The 23579-nt window shown below is 37.1% G+C and overlaps 1 protein-coding gene across 1 annotated transcript in view; it reads right to left on the reverse strand.

Moving 5' to 3' along the window:
* Positions 1-23041, reverse strand: part of LOC124607211 (peptidyl-prolyl cis-trans isomerase H) — a 39600-nt gene extending 16559 nt beyond the window's left edge. Inside the window, exons 1-2 of the mRNA XM_047139480.1 lie at positions 22838-23041; positions 22575-22751 (exon numbers count right to left, since the gene is read on the reverse strand). Of these exons, the coding sequence (XP_046995436.1) occupies positions 22575-22751; positions 22838-22921 (261 nt within the window). The 5' untranslated portion in view covers positions 22922-23041. The remainder of the gene's footprint in view (positions 1-22574; positions 22752-22837) is intronic.
* Between the last annotated feature and the right edge of the window lie 538 nt (positions 23042-23579).

The following is a 23579-nucleotide window of genomic DNA, read 5'->3' on the forward strand; positions in this document are numbered from 1 at the left end:
TTATTATGGAATATATGCAAGATAGAAGATGAAAGCCAGTTCACTTCCTGGATTTCAATGCTGTGTTATTTAGTTCTTATGAGACGGGCAGATGGACAGTGCGCAGTGCTGCACCAGAGATTACAACCAGACTGTAATACATATGATAAATATTAGTTACAATGGAAAAATAACACAGCTAGGTGGTTACTAATAACACAGGCCGAAGATGGAAATTTTTTTTGCTGAAAATACCTTATTCTTATGCTTTTTAGACTGGGAAGACCAAATATGGTACTTAAAAAACTGTATCACCCATATTTATTAAATTAAACAATTTTTTAAAGAATTTAACAAGTTAAAATAATTAACTTTATTTTAACAAGTTAAAATAATTTAAAACGGAGGTGTAATGAATGTACATGACATTGGTAGCACTGCTGAAAAACATTTGCTGGCAAAAAAAGGTTGATCCTATTTTTATGTTAACAGATGGTGTTTTGTTTACTGTCAGCCTAACCTCACTTTCCTGTTTCCTGTACATGTGCTCAGTGCAATGTCTAATCGTGGTTGTAAAACCTATGCTGACAGTTTTTGTTATATTTATGGTGAATTTGTGACTAAAAACACCAAAGAAACATTACACACTTTGTGAAAAAGGTTTATCTATCATCCTTTGGATCTAAACTTGGTGATAAAGATAATCTTGGGCACCGAATAAGGTATGTTATGAGTGTGTTGAAGATCTGAGAACATGGTCCAAAAAGGAGAAAAGAGCCTTTACATTTGCTGTTCCTATGATATGGAGGGAGCCAAGAAATCATCCCGATGATTGCTACTTTTGCAGTGTTGATATTACTGGTCATAATTCAAAAAACAAGAAGGTAATAAGCTACCCTTACCTTCCATCCACCATTCGACCATTAGAGCATGGTGTAGATTTGCCGGTTCCTGAACCACCAGATGATTTCAATTCTATTCCAACAGAAGTATTTTCTGATTTAGATGAACCAGATGATGATGAATTCCATTGTAATACAGAAAGTCTAGAGCCCAAATTGTTCACTCAGACCAAGCTTAACGACTTAGTTAGGGATCTGGTCTTAATGAAAGAAAAAGCGGAATTGCTTGGCTTTAGATTAAAATAAAAGAACTTATTGGCAGTTGGAACCAGAATATACTTGTATAGAAAGAGAGAGAGCAGCAATTTTCCAAGTTTTGCAACAAGAAGGTGATTTAGTGTACTGCTTAGACATTACCGGTCTGACGAATGAGTTTGGTATTGAAAACAAAAAGGAAGACTGGAGGCTGTTTATTAATTCATCCAAAACTAGTATAAAGGCTGTTTTATTACACAATGGTAGCATGTATGCATGTATACCTGTTGGACATTCTGTACATATGAAAGAAAGCTATGAAAACCTAGAAATAGTGCTAAATAAAATAGGTTATTTTGCTCATGGTTGGATGATATGTGGCGATCTAAAAGTAGCATGCATGCTCTGTGGTCAGCAAGGTGGCTTTACCAAATTTCCATGTTTCTTGTGGGAATGGGACAGTAGGGCTAGGGATCAACACTGCTGCAGAAATAACTGGCCAGTGAGGGAGTCTTTAAAACCTGGTGAGAACAACATTCTATGCAAAAACCTTGTAGATCCAAAACATGTACCCCTACCACTTCTATATATAGAGTTAGGCCTAATGAAACAGTTTGTAAAGGCTTTGCCTAAAGATGGACCATGTTTTAAGTATCTCTGCCAAAAGTTTCCACACATTACAGATGCTAAACTAAAAGAAGGCGTCTTTGTTGGACCTGACATTAGAAAATTTATGTTTGATGTTAACTTTGAATCCACAATGACCTTAAATTAGAAAGAAGCATGGGTATCATTCAAGCAAGTCGTTACAAAGTTCTTAGGACATGAAAAAAACGCAGAATATGTTTCTAACTACAATGTTAAAGAAGTTTAAAACTTTAGGATGTTTAATGAGCCTGAAAGTTCACTGTCTGAACATTCACTTTGATTACTTCCCATATAATATTGGAGATGTTAGTGAGGATCAAGGAGAGCGTTTTCACCAGGACATTAAAGTGATGGAAAAACGCTATCATGGCTGCTGGAACACCAATATGATGGGGGACTATTGTTGAGCACTTCACCGAGAAGTTCAGCAAGTGACTCATCGTATAAAAAGCTGCACTAGAAGCTTCAATGAAAAAAGAGAAAGAAAATACCAACCAATTCCAGCCGGCAAGTGAAACCTCTATTAACACATATCATTGTTTTAAGTAGCTTACTGTAATTACAAACCATGCTTATGTTGTAACAAAGCTTATTATTAATTTCCCCGTTTACTGTATAGCTTAGGATTTTTATACTGTATAATAAAAAGCATATTGCTTGAAAACTATGGGTGATACAAAAAAAAACTAAGGCTAGATTTGGATTCAGCTTATAAAAATCTATAAAGATCAGTTATCAAAGTAAAAAAAAAGGTTTCAAAAAATTTTTTTCGTTGGCCTGTGTAATTGTTTAATACATTTACCTAGGTTTCAACACCTTTACAGGTGTCTTCATAGAATGAAACATTTAAAAGCCATATAAAATAATACATAGGAAAATAAGTTTGACAGAAACATTAACCAAGATTAAAAACATCATAATACAGAAAGGTTGCTCACATAAAGTTGCATTGTGAGAGGGCAACTGTCAAAGTTTAGTGTAGACATGCTCAAGTCCACAATCAAAACTTCAAAATGTTTAACCTTTGGTTTGCACATTTTGCAAGGAACAACATCAGACTGAGTGGCCCATTGGCTTACATTGCTTCTATGAAAACGAGACAGACATTGCACTGCCTATCGGTTTCAGACAGTGACATATGCCCATTTGAGACATAACAACAGAAATTATGAAATTAAACAATAGTTAATTATAAAAAATAGTCAATTAAATGAAATACAACCTAGATCCATCTATTAGGCATTACTAAAATGCCCGTTACATAAAGTATTGTAGAGTATTTACACAAACGGCTGCACAGTCCAAGAACACGTGCATGAAGGAAACTTTAGTAGTACACATCTGTATGAGATTTGAAGAAAAACCTGTTTCGGAACTAGACACAGAAAAACATGGTTAAAAATAAAGGAATTAAAAAGTTGTGAGTAGTGGATTAAAGCCATTGAAAACATTTTTGTTACATAATCTTGAGGATGAGGCCATGGTTCTTAGAATTATGCTTGAAAATCTCCAGCTCTTCAAGTACATACAGTGTGCGATCTTCGTTTTCCTATGTAAAATAGAAATTTCTTAACACTTTCTGGTTTTTGACCAGAAATTAACAGATGGTCAGCAAAAGTGGAATTATGTACATTATTGCCTCTTTTTCCTGATAAATATTCCTTATACCTGACACTGAAAGATCTTCCAGTTTGTCCTATATAATAAACAGGACATGTATCACAAGTAATTCTATAAGCTACTGTACTGTGTACAGAAGCAAATGTGGACTTGAGATTGTGAATAAGATTTTTCTGCAAGTTATTGTTAACAGCAAAGGCAACTTTGCAGCCATATTTTTTAACTAGAATGTGATCAATTCTGTAAGAAATAGATCCTAAAATGGGACCGAAAAAACTTTTTTATACTTGTTACTATCAGAAGCAGCACTGATGCCTAAAGTACAGCATCAGTTTTAACTTTGAAGATGTTTTCAATTAATGAAGGATCATAACCATTATTAACTGCAATAGTTTTTATTAAATTCCTCTCATTATTAAGCTTCTCTTGTGATAAAGGTACAGAACCTACATGATGATTGGCTGAATGGGAATATGCTTCTTGATAGGAATTAGGATGCACTGAACTAGTGGACACAATCTGATCTGTATTAGTGGCTTTTCAAGAAATATCGAAGGAAAGTATATCATTGTCTATGGCAATACTAAGGGCCTTGCCACAAGGATAATATCCCTGTGCAAGACTTAGGTGCAAAACTTGCACAATCCACCCGCCCAGTCCTTCCTATTCCAGTCTTACATCAAGTTCATCTTCCCCCATCAGTGGCTGCACCACTTGTGAAAGCAGCCACGTTATTTACCAGCTGTGCTGCAATCATTGCACAGTTTTTTTAATGTTAGTATGACTATCAAACAGCTATTCATCAAGATGGATGGCCACTGCCAAACTGTGGCCAAGAGTAAAATAGACCACACTGTAGCACAACATGCAGCTGAACGTAACACATTTGATTTCAATGGCTGCTTCACTACCCGAGCCATCTGATTCCTTCCCTCTTCCCACCAGCTTTTTTGAACTGTGCAGATGGGAGTTACCCTTACAACAAGATGGGAATTATCCTTACAACACATTCTCCACTTCCATAATTAGCCCGGCATCAACCTATGGTAACATACTGTCCCCACACCCTCCACCCAACAGTTTCAAACCCCTCTGTCCTACTCTTTCTCACCATTCTCATCTCCCACCCTGTGTTTTTGCAGCCCTCCGTCAATGCGTCAGCTCATTTTGCCCCATTTCTCTCCTTTTCTTTCCCCACCTCCCTGCCCCACAACCTCCTGGTGATGTGCCTGTTGGCAGTCTAGTCCCTGTACACTCCACCAGACAACATATGTCTCTCTTCCCATCCATACATTACTATCCCTTCCCCTCCAGATTGCTGGTTGCATCCCACACAGTAGTTGCATTTCAGCCTGAGATAATGGAGTTGGTGGTCATGTGCGCATGAGGTGTGCTTGCTTGCTTGTGTGTGTGTGTGTGTGTGTGTGTGTGTGTGTGTGTGTGTGTTTTACTGATGAAGTTTTGGTTAAATATCTTTTAATTATGCCTGTCTGCAACTTGACGTGTCTTCTTTACAATAAGTAGCAATGTGTCTTTTCGTACATTATTGTTAAGGCCTAGGTAATGCAACTAACGATCATTAATTTCTAATTCACATGTGAATCTGATTTTTTCATGGATACTATTAAATATTCCAATCAAATGCTCAATACCTTCCTAGGAACCACTGTATATGATCAAAATGTCATCTATGTACTGAGAATATGACAAAATATCCAGATCAGTAACTGAAAAATTACTGAAGAATTTTTCTACCAGGAAATTATTGAAAATTTTGGCTCAGATGCCTGCCAGTGGATTACCTATTGCCAGGTCGTCAGGCTGATGGTGTTTTTTCTCCCCCAATGATGTCAATAGTTATTTGAACAAGTACAGCAGTATGTACCCTCATAATATCTAGTGAAAACAATTTAGTATCCTGCACACACTGCAAATCTTTGATTTTACTGACTAATTTTTGACTATTGACGACAGAATAATTATTTTGAAAAAGAAAGGACTTCTTTATTTTATTGTAAAGAAACCTTGCTAATTCAAGATATGAACTGTTCATACTGCTCACAATCAGAAGTATCAGATCGTGAATTTTATATGCCTTAAACAGGGAACACAATTTTAGGACCTGTGGATTCATACTAATAAGCTGTTTCTTATGGTAAGGTTTAAGCAAATGCGTAGCACTATTAATAGCAAGTCTAATTTCTTTTAGTGTTGTGGGAGTCGGATCCTCATCTAGCTACGAAACATTGTTCTCTTCAAAAAATTGTAATGCCAATGTTTTAGATACATACTCGTTCTGAATAGCAACGATTACAGCATTACTTTTGTCAGGTTTTGTTAGAAAGGCATTGTTTTCTTTTAGATTGACATTAATACTTTTAATCCATTTTTTGTCACAATAGTATTGACAGGAGTCCTGAACCGCATAATTCTCAAAAACATTACACACACCATGAGCTATCATCGTTTGTCGAGACGTGTCCATTTTGATGCTATCAAGGCCTATTTCAAGATCTACAATCATACTTTCTACAACATTTTTGTCTGACAGGTTAGGCATTACATTGTATTTAAGCCCTTTTTCCGTGAAGGCAGTTTGTTCTGGAGTAAAATCTATCTCAGCCTTATTCAGAATTCTGTTAAAAATTTATGTTCAGAACTCTGAAAACTAGTAACACCAGGTTTTTGTTACAGGTAAAATGCTCTTCAGTTTAGCCAGTTTTCTTCTCTTGTCTCTTGGCAATACAATTCTTACAGTTGTCCCTCTCATAATTAATAAAATCTGAAATGCTTCAATATGAAAATCAGAATGTATGCAAAAAAATTTTGTGAGCTCAAGATACAAACACAGGCCTCTTCATTTGATCTGTCCTTTTCCTTGTATAAAGCACCAATTTTGTTGGAAATAATTCTTTGAACTAGGCACTGGAAAGTTTTTGGATGTTCATGCATTACCTGATGTTAAGATAGGATTTCATGCAATTTGGCAACAGCCCATTTTTTCTCAGTTCTTATTGAATCTAATAGCCATTTCTGTGTTTAACAATGTCTGGTCAAAAACCAAAAAGTGTTGAAGAAATTTCTATTTTACGTAGGGAAGAGAAAGTTCAGAGGCTTGATGTACTCGAAGGGCTGGAGATTTTCAAGCATATTTCTGAGGATGATGGCCTCGTCCTCGACGAATATTACAATTACAAAACAAAATTTTTTTCAATGGCTTTTTAATCCACTACTCACAGATTTTTGATCGCTTATTTTTTACTGTTGTTGTGCCTAGAGTTCCGAAACATCTTTTTCTTCAAATATCGTACAAAAGTGTACTACTTGTTTCCTTCATGCACTTTTTTGGACTGTGCAGAAGTTGTGTGTAAACACTTTACAATACTCTGCGCTTTACGTAATGGGCATTTCAGTAAAGCCTGACAAATGGCTCTTAGTTGTATTTCATTTACTTTATTTTCAAAAATACATTAAGCTCTCACCCTTTGAATTTTTTTTATAATTATCTGTTTGTGTCTGTGCGGATGGATATGTGTGTGTGTGTGTGTGTGTGTGTGTGTGTGTGTGTGTGTGTGTGTGTGCGTGTGTGTGTGCGAGCGTGTGTGTGTGTGTGTGTGTGTGTGTGTGTGTGTGTGTGTGTGTGTGTGTGCGAGCGTATACCTGTCCTTTTTCCCCACTAAGGTAAGTCTTTCCACTCCCGGGATTGGAATGACTTCTTACTCTCTCCCTTAAAACCCACATCCTTTCGTATTTCCCTCCCCTTCCCTCTTTCCTGATGAAGCAACGTTGGGTTGCGAAAGCTTGAAATTTGTGTCTATCTACCAGCACTTTCTCGTTTGGTAAGTCACAGCATCTTTGTTTTTTATAACTATTGTTTAATTCGGTTATTTCTACTATAATGCCTCAAATGGGCATATGTCATTGTCTGTGCCCAATAGGTGGTGCAACTTGTGCCTTGTTTTCATAGCAGCAATGTAAGCTACTGGGCCACTTAATCTGATAATGTTCCTTGCAAGATGTAGGTACCAAAGGCTGGAACATTTATAATTTTGGATTTGAACATATCGGCTCTAAACTTTGACAACTGCCTTCTCGCAATGTACCTTTATGTAAGTAACCTTTCTATGTTATGACTTTTTTCATCTTGGTTAATGTTTCTGACAAACTTATTTTCCTATGTATTATTTTATAGGACTTTTAAATTTTTCATTCTAATGATTATGTCCTTAGAAGTGTCGGAACTTAGGTAAATGTATTAAACAATTATTTGCAAATGGTTGGCTGTGTTATTTCTCCATTGTAACTTATATATGGTTGCTGAAAGACAGAAAAAGAGAGAAAAAAAAGGACAGGGCACCTGGTGCATTATGTTTCAGACTGAAGTTTAATAACTGATGGTTGTACAATATTGACATAACATGAATTATTTACAGATTTTGGTAAATATGTTTGGGTTCCGAGGAAATGAAGTACCACACAAGGCAATACTGACACTATGATTTATTCTAGAATATAGGTCGAACAAAGGCAAACCTACACTTATAGCATTTTTAGATTTACGGAAGAGTTTTTAACGTTGCTGACTAGACTACACTACATGAAATTTGGAAGATAGCAAGGATAAAATGAAAAGTTATTCACAACTTGCACAAAAACCAGTCAGCAATTATAAGAGTCAAGGACATGAAAGAGAAGCCATAGTTGAGAAGGGAGTGAGGCAGGGTAGCAGCCTATCCCCAGTATTATTCAACCTGTACATTGAGCATGCAGTAATGAAGACCAAGGATAAATCTGGAAAGGGATTTAAAGTTTAAGGAGAAGAAATAAAAACTTAAAGATTTGTCCACGACACTGTAATTTTGTCACAGATAACATAGGATTTGGAAGAACACTTGAACAGAATGGATAAGGTCTTTAAAAAAGATTAAAAGATGAACACTAGACATTAGCAAAAGTAGAACACTAATAATGAAGTGTAATCGAATTAAATCAAGCAATGCTGACAGATCAGATTAGGAAAAATGAAAGTAGTACATGAATTCTGCTCTTAGAGCAGATAAAAAACTGATGGTGAAGTAGAGATGATATAAAAGGCAGATTGATAATAGTGAAAAAAGCATTTCTGAAAAGGAGGAATTTGTCATCTAATATCAGTTTAAGTATGAATGCATAGCTTTGCACCAATATGTATTGATAAAATTCTCTTGGTTTTCCAGCCATGCCGAGTTGTTTAAAATCCACGAGCTTTTTGCTGAGTACTACTCGGCCATTTTCAAGTGGTGACTGTCGTTTGGTTGCTGCTACCATCGTTATATGGCTGTGTTGCCTTCTGTAACACTAGTGGTGCTTGCTCCAGCACCATATAAGGTAATGTTTTTGTTGCACACCTGCTTCAACCTTCCAATGGCTGGGTCCCAAGCTGTGCTCAACAACAGGCTGCTGTCTTCATTGACGATGTTGTCACAAATTTTTATCTCAGTCGCTTCATTAATGAAGCTATCTCAGACACTATTAATCCTTGCAGTAACAAATGTCTTTTCAAATGCAATATGATATCCATTCCCTAGAGCATGCCCTGCTATCACTGATTGGTCAGGGTACTGAAGTGTTCTTTGCAGCACTGTTCAGTCTGTTTGACGTACATGTCCACACCTACACAGTATTTTATATTCTCCTAGCATTCTGAGGTCTACATTGTCTTTCATAGGCCTCATGAGTTCTTGTATTGTTCCTGGAGCCCTGAAGACCAAATGAATTTATGTCTCTTAGGAACCAGCTAACCTTTCCTGTTACTGAGCAAGACAACAACAAAAATGCCAGCTTCTTTGTGTTCTCCTCTGGATCCTTCTACTTGTATGTTTTCAGAAAGCTGGCTTGTAGAATCTGGGATTTGTTGTAGTCATTTTTCTTGAATACTTTCCGAAAGTGGTTCAATTCCTTCAGAAGGTTTCCAGCTTCTTAGACAGCTTCCACTCAATGCACCAGCTTCATCAGAACAGAATGTTTCTGTGACAGATGGTGGTAGCTTTCCAGGTAACACCGTGGCCGAGACACCCATTTGCTTTATGACAGACAAGGACATCAAGGAACGGCAACGCACCATCTGTCTCTACCTCCATAAGGGTGTTTTCATCCCATATCATACCTATCATGTCAACTTGTAGTATGAATTTCTCTGGAAAAAGTACATAGTACACCTCTGTGTCATAAGAACTAATAAATAAAGTATTTTCATTTTGATCTTGTCTTAATTTTTGTAAATGGTGCGGCCCTTTGAAAAATGTATATTTTGTAAATAACTCTTCAAACAGTAGAGAAAAAAAACTAATAAACCAGAAGTACTGGAGACCTGATAGATGTATTGCATTAAAGGTATCTTTTCTGCCATATTACCAAATACTGCTGATGCGATTATAAACAATATCTTCTTCACTCCAGCTATCTGTATTATGTACACTAAAAATGTAAAAAATTGCATTTTTGTGAGTTTTTATGAATCATTTACTCGAAAAATCCAAACCGAAAACTTTTGAGAATTACAAAAATATTGTTTGGTTAATATGTTAGAAGTCAGTGCAAACACAGTCGGCAACATTTTTCTGTGCAAAGTGTTAGAAATTTTTCAACATTCTGCATATTTCGCATCATTGAATTTCTAGTGTAAAATATGGTTGTTGGCAACACTTTTCAGCACTCTTCTATTTATAACAAATGAGAGAGAACTTGCACATAAACCATTCTGTATCGAGTTTTGTGTGATACACAATCACTGAGAAAATACAGAAGTGAATGAGTAAAGTGTGTGTGGACTATGAAACAAAAAACAAAAGCTGGTGGTGTTTTTTCTTTAAAAAACACTTCACAATCATTGGAAATCTGTCAGATGTACTGCAGGAATATCTTGGTCCTCGATTAATGGCATTAGCATCACATCCATTGTGCAGGAATTGCTACACACACTACAAGAAGAAATTTAGTGACGACCCACCTGAACAATCCCCATCATCCAAATGTGAAACTGAATAAGATAGTTCAGATGTTATATTCCTGAGTGTGAAATAGTTGATGCATTGAATATTAGCATTTCTGCCATAGCCCCTACTATATCACCCTTAAATGTCCAGAAAGAGGTAGTGTATAATGTAAATGAACTTGGTGCAGAACACGAAGATAGTGATATGAGCATGAAATGTGATGTGCAGTCTCAAAACTTAAATACTGCTATCTCAGCAGTCACCTATACTGAGACTGATACCAGGTAGCTACTCTAAGCAGCAGATACAGAAATACATACCCACTTCCTCAGATTATTTGATTTCAAAAGCTCATTAAATAAAGAATGATAAAGGTGTTTGGGCATGCCCAGATTCTTGCTGTGGCGCATCCACTGCAAGAAGATAAGCTTACTGTTGCTCTCGAATAGTACCTAAGTGATGACAAACATTGCAGCAGGCAGTCCTAACCAGTCTGATGTTATCAATTGTTGTGAAAATTGTGAAAAAAGGTTAAAAAATATATATGACAAGATCAATAAGAAAAAGCATTTCTCCTAATTAAAAAGAAGAACCTGAGGAAAAAAAAATAATAAAAATAAAAAAAATTAAAAAAAATAAAAAAATCTCGTCTCACAAAATTCGACTCCTTATGACCAAAATGGGTAAAATGTCAGCCAGTGAAGGGAGTATGCACATGTATTTGCTGCACTAATTTGAAACTTGTTTTTTCCGCCATAAGCAGTGTCACAAGAAGGAAGTACACAGAGATGGACCTGATGCTTTTGTATACATGTCAAGAGCCGCAAGATAAATGTTGGTTGCAGGAGTGTGCAATGTGTCCTGGTGCTGAAGTGATGACTGTTGAAGCATTACACCTTCAGGATACTGACATTGACATAACCTAAGCATTGTGGGAGGGAGGAGAGTTGGTGAAAAAGACAATAGAGCCAGAGAAGTTTGTTACAGAGCTTAGGCATTGGGTCATGAAAAGAATAGCCCACCATCATATCCGGAGCATTCAGAAACAGGCCATAGCAGAAGTAAAATCAACCACGTCCCAGAATGCTGACACACTATTTCTTCATTTCGACTTCGTTGAGAACTGGTCTGTTGCTTTGCAGAATGAAATTCCAAGTTACCATTGGCACACATCACTGGTATCAATATTCACACGTGTGGCACATTTCCTTAGAACATCACACTGTTTTGCTATTGTTTCATCTCATTCATGGCATGCATGCTATGCTGTCAGCATGATAATTGATGACATAGCATCTGAAGGCCATGTGTGTGCCTGGTGGTGCAGCATCTCATTTTAAAAACCGCTTTCAGCTTTATGAGTTTGGTCAACACTATAGTACAGGAATTAAGGCAAAAAAATGGATATTTCAGCAACAGGTCATGGAAAAAGTGCACATGATACAGTAGGAGGACTCTGTAAACATCCTGCAACAAGATTTAATCTCCAGCATGAAGCTGTTGACCTATACGAGGTGTTACTGGATTTGTACACACCATATCAAAATTAGTAACAAACATGAAACTCTTAATTACAAATGAAAGTACATTAAGGGAATTCCATTTAAAAAAGAGAGAAGAGTGGTCTGCTATGAAGCCTTTGGTAGGAATTCAATCAAGTTATTATTGGGTTGCATCCCACATGGGACATACATTGCAAGAACGGTTCTCCACAAAATGCAGCCTGTCACTGGCAGAGACCACAGTATACATTAGAAGACTTTGTAGTGAGCCACGTCATTTCTTGTGTGTATGACAATCAGGGGTGGTTGGGACAGATAATAAGCGTCTCTCATGAGCTGCAAGATATAATTGTCTCCTTTATGACACCTCATGGTCCTGCTAATGCTTGCAAATGGCCATCATCAAAAGATCAGTGTGCAGTTCCCATTTCCCAAGTACTGCTCTTGTTGGATCAACCTTATCTGTGGGCAAATTCAGCTCAGCTACACAAGTTCAATGAAAAGCAGAAAAAAAGATAGAACTCTTTGCAACAGTGCTGTGTTGATTGTTACATTGTTGGTAGCTTTAATTCATGGAAAGTCATGAAGAAGTAAACTCATGACAGAGGACAACAATTATTTGTGAATAATACCATAAAAAGAAAAATGGGTATAAATATTCTATATCTCACTTTTGTTATAAAATGCTTTCGAACAAAATTATGCATTGTTTTCCCAGTAACTTATAATGTTCCAAAGTAATTATTTTGATTCATAAATACCAGTTTTGCACAACATTTACTTAAAATCAGCAATCAATTTAAATATTTAAGTGTCCATGATTTTTTGACTGTGAGAGTAGAGCTAGGTCTACCTATAAAATTTCTCGCATTTTGTACAGACAAGTATTGGCCCCTCTGATTGTACAATGACCAACTAACGCACCATGAAATTTTTAGAACATTTAGGAAGGAGATTTGGAGAAAATAATTCCTCAATAACCAAAAAATTTCACATTCTTTCATCATTATGTGCAAATATTTTGTCAGTTTAAGAATTTCACACATTAATGTCATAGCTGATAGTTAGCGGTCCTTTCACTTTATTATTTCTCAATACAACTGATATCCTGTGACTATTCATATATTCAAAACAATTTTAAAATTCACAAAAAGTTACAAATTTTCATAGTTTCTTTCCCCCTCCCCCTAAAAAAAAAAAAAAGCTCAGAAGTGTTTATGTATTAATCATGTCTTATAGTACTGGAAACAAAGTATTTATTGAAAATAAATTCAGATCTCTATCACTTTTGGTTTCTTTATTATAATTTTTCAATTTTCCCTTTCATTACAAAATTTTCACAAATACTCTCATATAGAGAGGTCTGTAGCGCAGCAAACTTTGAAATAGTGACGTGACACTCTCACTCTTAACCTGCATGATTTGATATGAAATCGCCCATCAGAAACTTGATATTGTCAATATCCTGGAATTCTCCCAGCTTTTCAAATCTGTGATACTGGACAACAAAGTGATGATAAAATGAACTATGCTTTGCAGGAGCTGTGTCCAGAGCGATGTCCTCAAAGTACTCTATACATATGCTGGCTATAACTGGAGTTAATGGGCTCCACATCCCAGTGCTATTCATTTGGTTAAAATATTCTGCATCATACAAAACACATGACAATGTCACAGTGTGCCTAACTAAATCCACATCAGTGTCACTCAATAACTGGGAGAGAGCGCACTCTCTGGAGTACAGCAGTTTATTATTTATTTAAAATTGAATATAAACAGATAACTACAATCACGCTTTTTAAATTTTTTTTATATAAGTTACCAGTTTCAGCCTGTTTTAGCCTACCTTCAGACTCACACCATAACCAATGATAACCCCAGTTAGCGTTCATGGAGGTGTAGTGCCTAGTTTATGTGCAAGTTCTCACTTGTTTGTTATAAACGGCAGAGCGCTGGAAACAATGTTGCCAACATGCATATTTTATGAGGGATGCCCAGAAAGTAATGTACCACACTTCTTTTCTTTAACAATTCTTTACTGAACATAATCAGAATTACATACATGAAAGAATCATCATGTTTTATCTAAACACCCTATTTTTCCACATAATCTTCATCCCGTTCTATGGCCTTGATCCAGTGCAAAACAAGGGCATGTATGCCCTGTCAATACCAATCCTTGTCTTGCTGGCAGAGCCAGTGATTCACTGTTTAAATCACCTAATCATCATCCTCAAAATGTCTTCCAACTGCCAAATCGTAATGCGTCTGTCCTCACGAATGACATCATAAGCTCGCGGCAATACCTCATCATCGTCCTCAAAATGTCTTCCAACTGCCAAATCGTAATGTGTCTGTCCTCAAAAATGACATCATCAGCTCGTGGCAACATGCCACGTGTGACAGCTGTGTATGGTCTCTCTGAAGGCTGAAAATCATGGAGCTCTGCCTAATTGCCTTCTGATTACCTCACCTTCCATGCCCAGCTACTAACTGAACTACTATTGACAGCTGATGCTCCATAGACTTTGTACAAGTTTTTGTGAAATTCCCCACAGTTTCTCTGCAGTGAGAAATTCAATGACGGCTTGTTGCTTGTAACATACATCACCTACAGACGCTATTTTGAAACTGTCCTGGAGCTACGCTATCTGTCGGAAGTGACAGAAACTTGGTACACTCACTCAGGAGACTTAAAATAAAACATACATAATGTTTTGCATTCGTAGCATTGTTTTTGGCTGAGGACAAAAAATGCGGTGCATTACTTTCTGGCAACCCTCGTATACTAGAAATTCAGTGATGTGAAATATGCAGAACGTTAAAAAAATTTTAACACTTTAAACAGAAAACTATTGCCCACTGTATCTGCTATGACTAGTAAAATATTAACCAAACAATATTTTGATAAATCTCAAAAGTTTTCAGATGGGGTTTTCAAGTAAATAATGCATAAAACCTCACAAAAATGCAATTTTTTTTACATTTTTAGGGATAAATATTTACATAATACAGATAGCTGGAGCGGAGAAGATATGATTTGTAATTACATCAGTAGTCTCTGGTAATATGACCGAAAAGATAGTGTTCTGTGACTTTCCAAATTAGAAAATACTAATAACTTTTTAAGTGGGAAAAATTAACTTTAATTTCGTATTTTCATCTTAAATTTGTAAGCTAAAGGAAGCCCATTCGTATGCATGTGTCACCTAAATTTCAAGATACTGTGAGGGAGCTTTAACGCAAAATATCTGCCAGGTCTCCAGTACTTTTGGTTTATTAGTTATAATGTTTTTTTGTTCTCAATTGTTTTAAGAGTTATTTGCAAAATATACATTTTTCAAAGGGACGTACCATCTACAAAAATTAAGATAAAATGAAATACTTTATTTCTTAATACTTATGATTTAGAGATCTAATATATATTTTTTCCATAGAAATTCATGACCATGAGTTGACATGAACTGCAATATTTGAGATGAAATCACCCTTAACAGGGCTGAAGAATCTGGAACTTTTTTATTTGTTTGTCTTCCAAAATATTAAAAATACTCCATGCCCATAGGTCGCCCCCCCCCCCTACCCCCCCGCCCAAACACACCACCACCTACAAACTATTGTGTGGCTGCCCTGCTTCCATTCAATGCTACAAAACATCTGTTTTCTGACCATTGCACTCTCATTGGCTACTTACAAACTGCCACTGCCACACACAGTCAGTGCTGTTACTTTTGATGTTCGTAATGCCTGTTGTCTAAACAGTTATCAGTATTTCAACTTATTTGCTACAGATTACTATCCATATGACACAAATGAATGAAAGTATGCAATGTAGACCAGCTTAAAGTTGGTGGTGGATAGCGTTCTGATTGTAAAGGTAGCTGTACTTAACTTCTACCATGTACTGTGAATATCAAAATCTAATGAGATCTTCCCACCCATCAAAAATCACAGAAATCAGATTCCATTCACCCCCTTATCGCACCACCATCATAGATGATTAAAATAACATCCCAATAATAAATATGTTAAAAATAGAATGCACTGTGTTTTATTACGATTAACAGTAAAGTTATTAGGTACGATTTGATTCATTTCGACAGATGTCCTTGCACAATTATGCTTGTACCAATTTGAAAAACTGTCAGTATAAGGTCAATGGAACATACTGAGAAAAGAAATGATCAAAGTATGGAGCCCTAAAGCATGTTTCAAAGTGCCCCTACCAGAAGCAATTTTCCTCTTACATAATGATGTACATAAATTTCCAGCTTAAAAAATGAAGATAGTCTGGCTCCAGGCAATCATACCTTTAAGGTGGAAAATCAGATCAACTGTACCTAACAATACCTTCGAGCTTTACCATAAAGATATTGTAGCATGTGACATTTTATGTGCACAGACAGAAAGAAAACAGAACAATGACAATATTTCTTTTGCATTTATATTAGTTTCTGGACATACGTTTGTGGCCACAGCCTGATCTAGAGCACAGCTCAAAATCTGTGTTATGTTGAAAGGTGACAGTTGAGAATTGTGGAAGCTGTGTCAAACACTTCAGTTAATTTGGAAAAACATAGTTTCGCTTTATTGTGAACTTTAACAGTATTTTAAACAATACACAGTTCTGGGAGCAATAGAAAAGCCTAGTTTCAAAACAGGGTTTTTGTGTAATTTTTATTATTTGAAGATTTTGTATCCCAAAACAAACAATTGTTTTTGTGCATAACCAGCATAGACTTACTTTTTTAAAAATTTTACACAACTTGCAAACAATGCGATTGCTTGTACCACATAGTTACCTCCAAGCAGGTGGCCAAATGAAATTTGAATTTACACTTTTTTCGCCCATATAGATGAAGTATACAATGCCACTGAAGATATGAGATAAAGGTGTTTCAGCAGAAATGGTTAATACTGGAGGAAATTTAATCAAAAGTACTACCTATAGAACACCTGCAGAGGAAAACAATTCTCCAAAATTGAAATAATTGTTTCATGCAACGGAAGACAGGCAAGACAAAATAAGATACCGATCTAGTCACTCTTCTACGTAATTTGCATGATACTCAATTAAATCATCATTACCTGCAAATTAAAAAAACTGAAGTGTTTTAATCAGAGAAAGGAAAAAGGAGACTTTAAAAATGTAAATGTCATATAGCGTTGTTGACTCTGATGTGCCAGGGTGCAGTTGCCTGATCTTCCTCCACACACTTCGGCCCCTTAGGCTATGGACGTTGTATCATACGTATTTGTAGTATGTAGGTGAGTGTAATGGATGCAAGACTGTAGAAATGGATATAACATAATGGATAACTTGCAATCTTGAACAGAATTTCAATACAAGACACTAAGATGAATTACATTTGGCCATGAAATACTAAGAGTTTTAAGACAGTTCTTGACTCAATTTTTACAATTTATCTACTAACAGCCCTTATGAAACAAACTGTTGACTCAAATTATATTATGAATATGACCTGACATATGTAATTTGTGTCATACTGGGACTTGAACTTTAATCTATTGATTATCATGAGCAGTCCCTTTACCCACTGGGGTATGTGGGCCAACCTAAATGCCTGACTCAAACATTCACTATTGCTGAGTTCCCTCCAACTAATTCAAAACATTACCATCAGGGTGTATCTAAAAATTATGGTACACCATTGTGCAAAAGTGATTGATGAGAGTGCTGCAGTTTACCCTACTGTCAATTATGTGTCATATATGTATATGCGAATGGCAACATAAGCCATGGACTACTGCCAAACCTATTCCCGGAGTGGTAGTATTTAAGACAATAAATTACACGTGCACTAAGTAACACACAGTCTAGAATGAAGTTTATTTCTGAAAAAAGGTTAGTCCAATCAAGTTTTATTAATTACCTTTTTCTCCTAGTGTCATTCCATTTCAAGTGATCATGGCTCTCCCACTCCTTGAGATTCAATTTTCCTGAAATTTGCTGTGGGTGTAGACGTATCTTAGAAATGAACCTGTGCAAAATTTGAAATCATGAGCTAACATACTGAGAGACAGTGGCCTTCTAGTGGGATGGCTTTTCAACCAATGTGTATGAAAATGAACAAAACCCAATGTTTGAAACTCTTTTATTACAAGGCAAAAGCAAGTAGGAAACTCTTACCTTCAGGTCTTGGATAACTTTCAGCTGTGAATCAGTAAAATACAGTGTGACAGAATGTAAAGCATTCTGTGAGCCAGCATAATGCATGAAAGTGGCTCAAAAAACCTGCAAAGAAAACTGCATACATTTTTTTACCCTCTTTAGGGTCAGATATCTCAGAAATAAAAAGTGCAAAGGAACTACAACTTGGTACATTTGTTGACAGCTTGGGACATGATTCTACTAACATGTCTTCCTGCTTAGCCAATTATTTTTGATTATACTCAATCACAAATACAGCACTGAATTTAAAATCACAACATATGAGCCACAAGTTCAGACCTAAATATCGCAAAAGGGTCATTTCAGAAATTTTTGTTTCCAGAACCACAGGAAAAGAGCACAATTTTCTGCACTGGAAACATCTTGCTGGACCTCAGAGTCAGCACAACAGAGGTACCAAACATGAGGCTGAACATCAACAAAAGTCATATGCAATATGTTAAGATTGCGACATGGTATAGGCTGCTGAACCCATAACTTCAAGACGAGCAGGAATGACAATTGGTAGATTAATGCTGGTGTTTCAACTAGCCATGAAAACCATGGAAATTTGATAACTCAACCAGTTTAAAACCTTTAGTTGAGTCAGTTTCTGTACCTATCCTGGAAGTGGCCATGTGTGGTTGCAAAGACAAGAGGTGTATGATGTTATCAAACATTGCTTATTCTGCTACATAACATGGATACCTGTGTTGCTGGCTTCTTCATGAAGGTTCCAAATCCTCACTTGGGTACCTTGCTTGGTTCGCAAGCCATGTTTGTTGGTTTCTTAAACAAGTTTCCAAAGCATGAGCTGGATTAAAGCTTCACAGAATTAAATTTTTCTTTAATACTGTTCAATATGGCTTTTGGAAAATTATGCTGTTGTCCTGTTCTAGTTGCTGAAGGCACTGCAATATTCATGAAGATGTGCTGTTCAGGAATCCAACATTCATCTTACCTTTCAGGCAAATAGAAACAGTGAGCTGGACCAAAGGGGTGAATGAACTTGACAAGGGCATCATGTTCTTCAGTATCAACTTTACATACTTTACCAACCCGCCAGTGACTGTCATACATGCAGGTTATGTAGTGGCCAGGAATAAGGCTTAAAATTGGCATGAAAGCCTTACTGGTATCAGCTGATTGATAAACCAAACCTATAAAAGAAGTTGTATCATTTGAATGTGGATCAAATCCATTGGCAAAAAATTTTCCAGCTAAAATAAGACCATTTTCAAAGATTTATTCATGTAGCTATCTTTTGTGTTCTATTTCTTCACTTGTTACAAAAATGAACTTGATTCCTTGTATCTGTTGGTCACAAAATTTGAATAATGTTCTGGGGTTAAAATTTGATCATCTGTAGTTTGTTGCAAGCTTGCTGTTACTGATAAGTGTTGAGCCACTCCACCAATTCCATCGCACAGAGATCTAACATGGCTTGTGCCACAAAAATTCCATTCAGCAGACATACACTATGTGATCAAAAGTATTGGAATACTTGGCTGATAATGACTTACAAGTTCGTGGCACCCTGCAGCGGTAATGCTGGAATTCAATATGGTGTTGGCCCACCCTTAGCTTTGATGGCAGCTTCCACTCTCACAGGCCTATGTTCAATAAGGTGCTGGAAGGTTTCTTTGGGAATGGTGGCCCATTCTTCATAGAGTGCTGCACTGAGGAAAGGTATCGATGTTGGTCGGTGAGGTCTGGCATGAAGTCGGTGTTCCAAACCATCCCAAAGGTTTACTACAGGATTCAGGTCAGGACTCTGTGCAGGCCAGTCCATTACAGGGATGTTATTGTCCAACCACTGCACCACAGGCCATGCATTATGAACAGCTGCTCAATCATGTTGAAAGATGCAATCGTCATGCCCAAATCACTCTTCAACATTGCAAAGCAAGAAGGTTCTTAAAACATCAATGTAGGCCTGTGCTGTGATAGTGCCATGCAAAACAACAAGGGGTGCAAGACCCCTCCATGGAAAACATGGCCACACCATAACACCACCATCTCCGAATTTTACTGATGGCACTACACATTCTGGCAGATGATGTTCACTGGGCATTCTCCATACACACACCCTCCCATCAGATCGCCACATTGTGTACCAGGATTCGTAACTTCATACAACGTTTTTCCATTGTTGAATAGTCCAATGTTTACACTCCTTACATCAAGCGAGGCACTGTTTGGCATTCACCGGCGTGATGTGTGGCTTATGAACAGCTGCTCGACCACGAAATCCAAGTCTTCTCACCTCCCGCCTGTCATAGTACTTGCGCTGGATTCTAATGCAATCGGGAATTCCTGTGTGATGGTCTGGATAGATGTCCGCCTATTACACATTACAACCCTCTTCAACTGTCGGCGGTCTCTTTCAGTCAACAGACGAGGTCGGCCTGTACGCTTTTGTGCTGTATGTGTTCGTTCACATTTCCAGTTCATTATTACATCAGAAACAGTGGACCTAGAGATGTTTAGGAGTGTGGAAATCTTGCTTACAGATGTATGGCACAAGTGACACCCAATCACCTGACCATGTTTGAAATCCGTGAGTTCCGCAGGTCGTCTCATTCTTCTCTCACACAATGTCTAATGACTACTGAGGTCACTGATATGGAGTACCTGATAGCAGGTGGCAGAACAGAGCAGATAATATGAAAAACGTATGTTTTTGGAGGTGTCCAGATACTTTTGATCACATAGTTTACCAATGTTCTTTTAATGGTAGCACAGGCTGATAAATTTTTTGTAATTCTTGTACTGAGCAATGTAACCATCACTGAAATAGTGAATGCATACTACTGCTTCATTGTACTTTTCAAATTGTTGATCAATTTGCTCAGAAATGTATGGACGACAATGGTGTCATGTTCGGGACAATAGCTGATAATGTGTAAGCTAGTATGTTGTATTTCTTCACTTTTATAGTGTACAGAAACGGGTGCGATGCTGCTGGACTGTTCTCTCAGTGGCATCCTTAAACAGCATCTTGGATGATAAAAGAACAGTTTTCCATGAAATGCATTAGAAAGGCTAATTCAGTAGACCTCAAATTTTCTTTGACTTTTTTCAGGTGACAAGTCAGTTGTTTCGCAACGGAGTGATGACTAGAAAGCTTCAAATTTTCACTAAATTCTTTAAAAGGCAGCTGCTTTGTCTCCAGTGTATCACAACCAGCGTTGGTCCATAGTTCGAAGTCAATCACCGCATCAAAACCACACTCTTTCACACCACTGAAGCATGCAATCCTTCGAATCTAAACTGCAATCAGCAAGAAGGGATTTGTATTCAGTGTCAACAGGTTTTGCATTAAACATCAGCTTCACATTTTGATGGACTGCAGAAATGTGCACTGAAAGAGTTCCAGCTGCTCCAATGGTAATGAACTATTTTGGTTGAAACTCACAACATTTAGGTAACCCAATTTCTTGCTTCATATTTTCTTTTCAATACTGAATAAACGACAGTTTCAAATTTACAAGCAATTGGCATTTCTGTTTTCATTCCTTTAGAACTTCTAGCTATGACAAAAACCTTCTTTCCTTGACAATATCTACAAGAATCTTACATGAATTTCGCAACATCAGATTAGACTACTGTCCAGCAGGTTCATAAAAAGATGTCTTTATAGATGAGAACTGTATAAGTTTTCATCATTAGCTGTAAATCAACATCAATTTGCCTGACACGGTGCATTCAACCAGCTGTACGATCTTGTGACGGTAGTATACTGTGCATGATTTTTGTTGAAGTTCAACCTTACTTTTCATCCCTTTGGTGGACTAACTCTAAGATACAAGAAGACGTTTGTAGTGGAAAAAATTGTGGTCTTTCCGGTGGTCCTGGAAATGTTGGTAAGCTCCTATGGGACCAAACTGCTGAGGTCATTGGTCCCAGTACTGGAAATACGAACTTCTGAAGTGATCCTTTTGCAATTTTGCACCTGAACTTGGCTCACTTTCTGCAGTTTTATATTTGACACCATGTTTCTGGTTGAGTATGATACACAAGAAGTACTTAGGCAAGAAGATGGACTGAGAGTCCTGCCCCAGGTGCTGTTAATATAAGTGCCCAGTTGCAGTTCTTTTGCGTTTTTTTCCAGAGATATCCCACTCCAAAGAAGGCTAAAAATTTTAAAGTTTTTCTCTGCACGTCTCTTTGGGGTATTTTGATGCATTATACCGACTCTCAACGTGTTCTGCACATTGCCACACTCTGTTTTACTGATTCAGGGCTAAAAATTGTATAGAATCTGAAAACAATAGGTTCCCAGTTGCTGTTCCCTTGTATTAAGAAAGGTTCAAACATTGGGGTTTGACTGCAACATACCCTTGTAGAAGAGCTTCTCAAATGAAGGGCCACAATTTCCAACATGATGAGCTCACATTTTTCACAAGTTGATTTCCATGGTATATTTGTACCCACGGCAAATCTGAACAAAATCGGAAATGGAAGAGCGGGAAACTTTTGAAAAATGTGATCACTAGGATGGAATGGCGCCCTAGCATTCCATTTTTTTCGGTCGGTTTCAGAATTTCAAATACCTTGAACGATGATAATAATTACTCACGTTTACGAAGTCCCCACCCTGAATCATGAAATCTTTTATCACTCTGTGGAATATTGCACCCTTATATCCCAGAGGCACTCCATCTCTTCGATATTCGCCAGTACAAAACTCACGGAAATTTTCGCACGTTTTTGGCACCACATCTGCGAAGAGTTCAAGAATCATACGTCCTATTTCCTACGAAAGATTAAAAGCCATGACAAAAATACATATATAGACATCACTATGTAATTTGGCATTTTAACACTGAGTAAATGTGCTACCGTTGTCCCGACACTTATGTCAAAGAACACAACAGGATTATTCGGATTCCTAAGTTGAGACTGAATTTGATTCCAGGTTGGCATTATGACACCGTTTCATAAACTTCATTAACCAGTCTTAATCACAATATCAACACTCATTCAAAACTCGCACCCGATGTTTTGTTTAACCACAGCGTTGCGCAGAAACCAAAGTTGCCGAATAGAAAACATGCGTACACCTTCCACTACACAGAAGTAGATTCACACTGCAAGTGTCTCGCGCCAGTAAAACGTTTGGTTGCGTTAACGTTTGTGACTGGAAACCAGCACCATGTGACTAGCGCCTGTACACGCCTGGCTGTAGTTTAACGACGCGCAAATAGCTGACGCGAAACTCTACGCTCCAGTGAAATATGGGTGGATATTTGTAGCTATAAAATACGCATAATTTGGCTCATTTTGACCCGACGAGTTATCTATATGCACTAAACAACTTAGCATGTATACTAAAATTACTGACTGCAATTAAAAGGACAAATAAATTGCTAACTATTTGAAGATAGCGAAAAAAACATTTGTTATGTGTGTCAGGAGCTTATTACATGTATTCTTAACTTGTTATGTGTCACATATTGTTTTAGCGACTAAATTAAGTGTAATAATAACGATGTCCCTGAAGGCACTGTTACAAGATCTTCCATTATCAGCTTAACACAATTGACTGAGGTGAAAGAAGTCATGTGTTACCTCCCAATATCGT

Source organism: Schistocerca americana, chromosome 3 (genome assembly GCF_021461395.2).
Source record: "Schistocerca americana isolate TAMUIC-IGC-003095 chromosome 3, iqSchAmer2.1, whole genome shotgun sequence".
Lineage (NCBI taxonomy): Eukaryota > Metazoa > Arthropoda > Insecta > Orthoptera > Acrididae > Schistocerca > Schistocerca americana.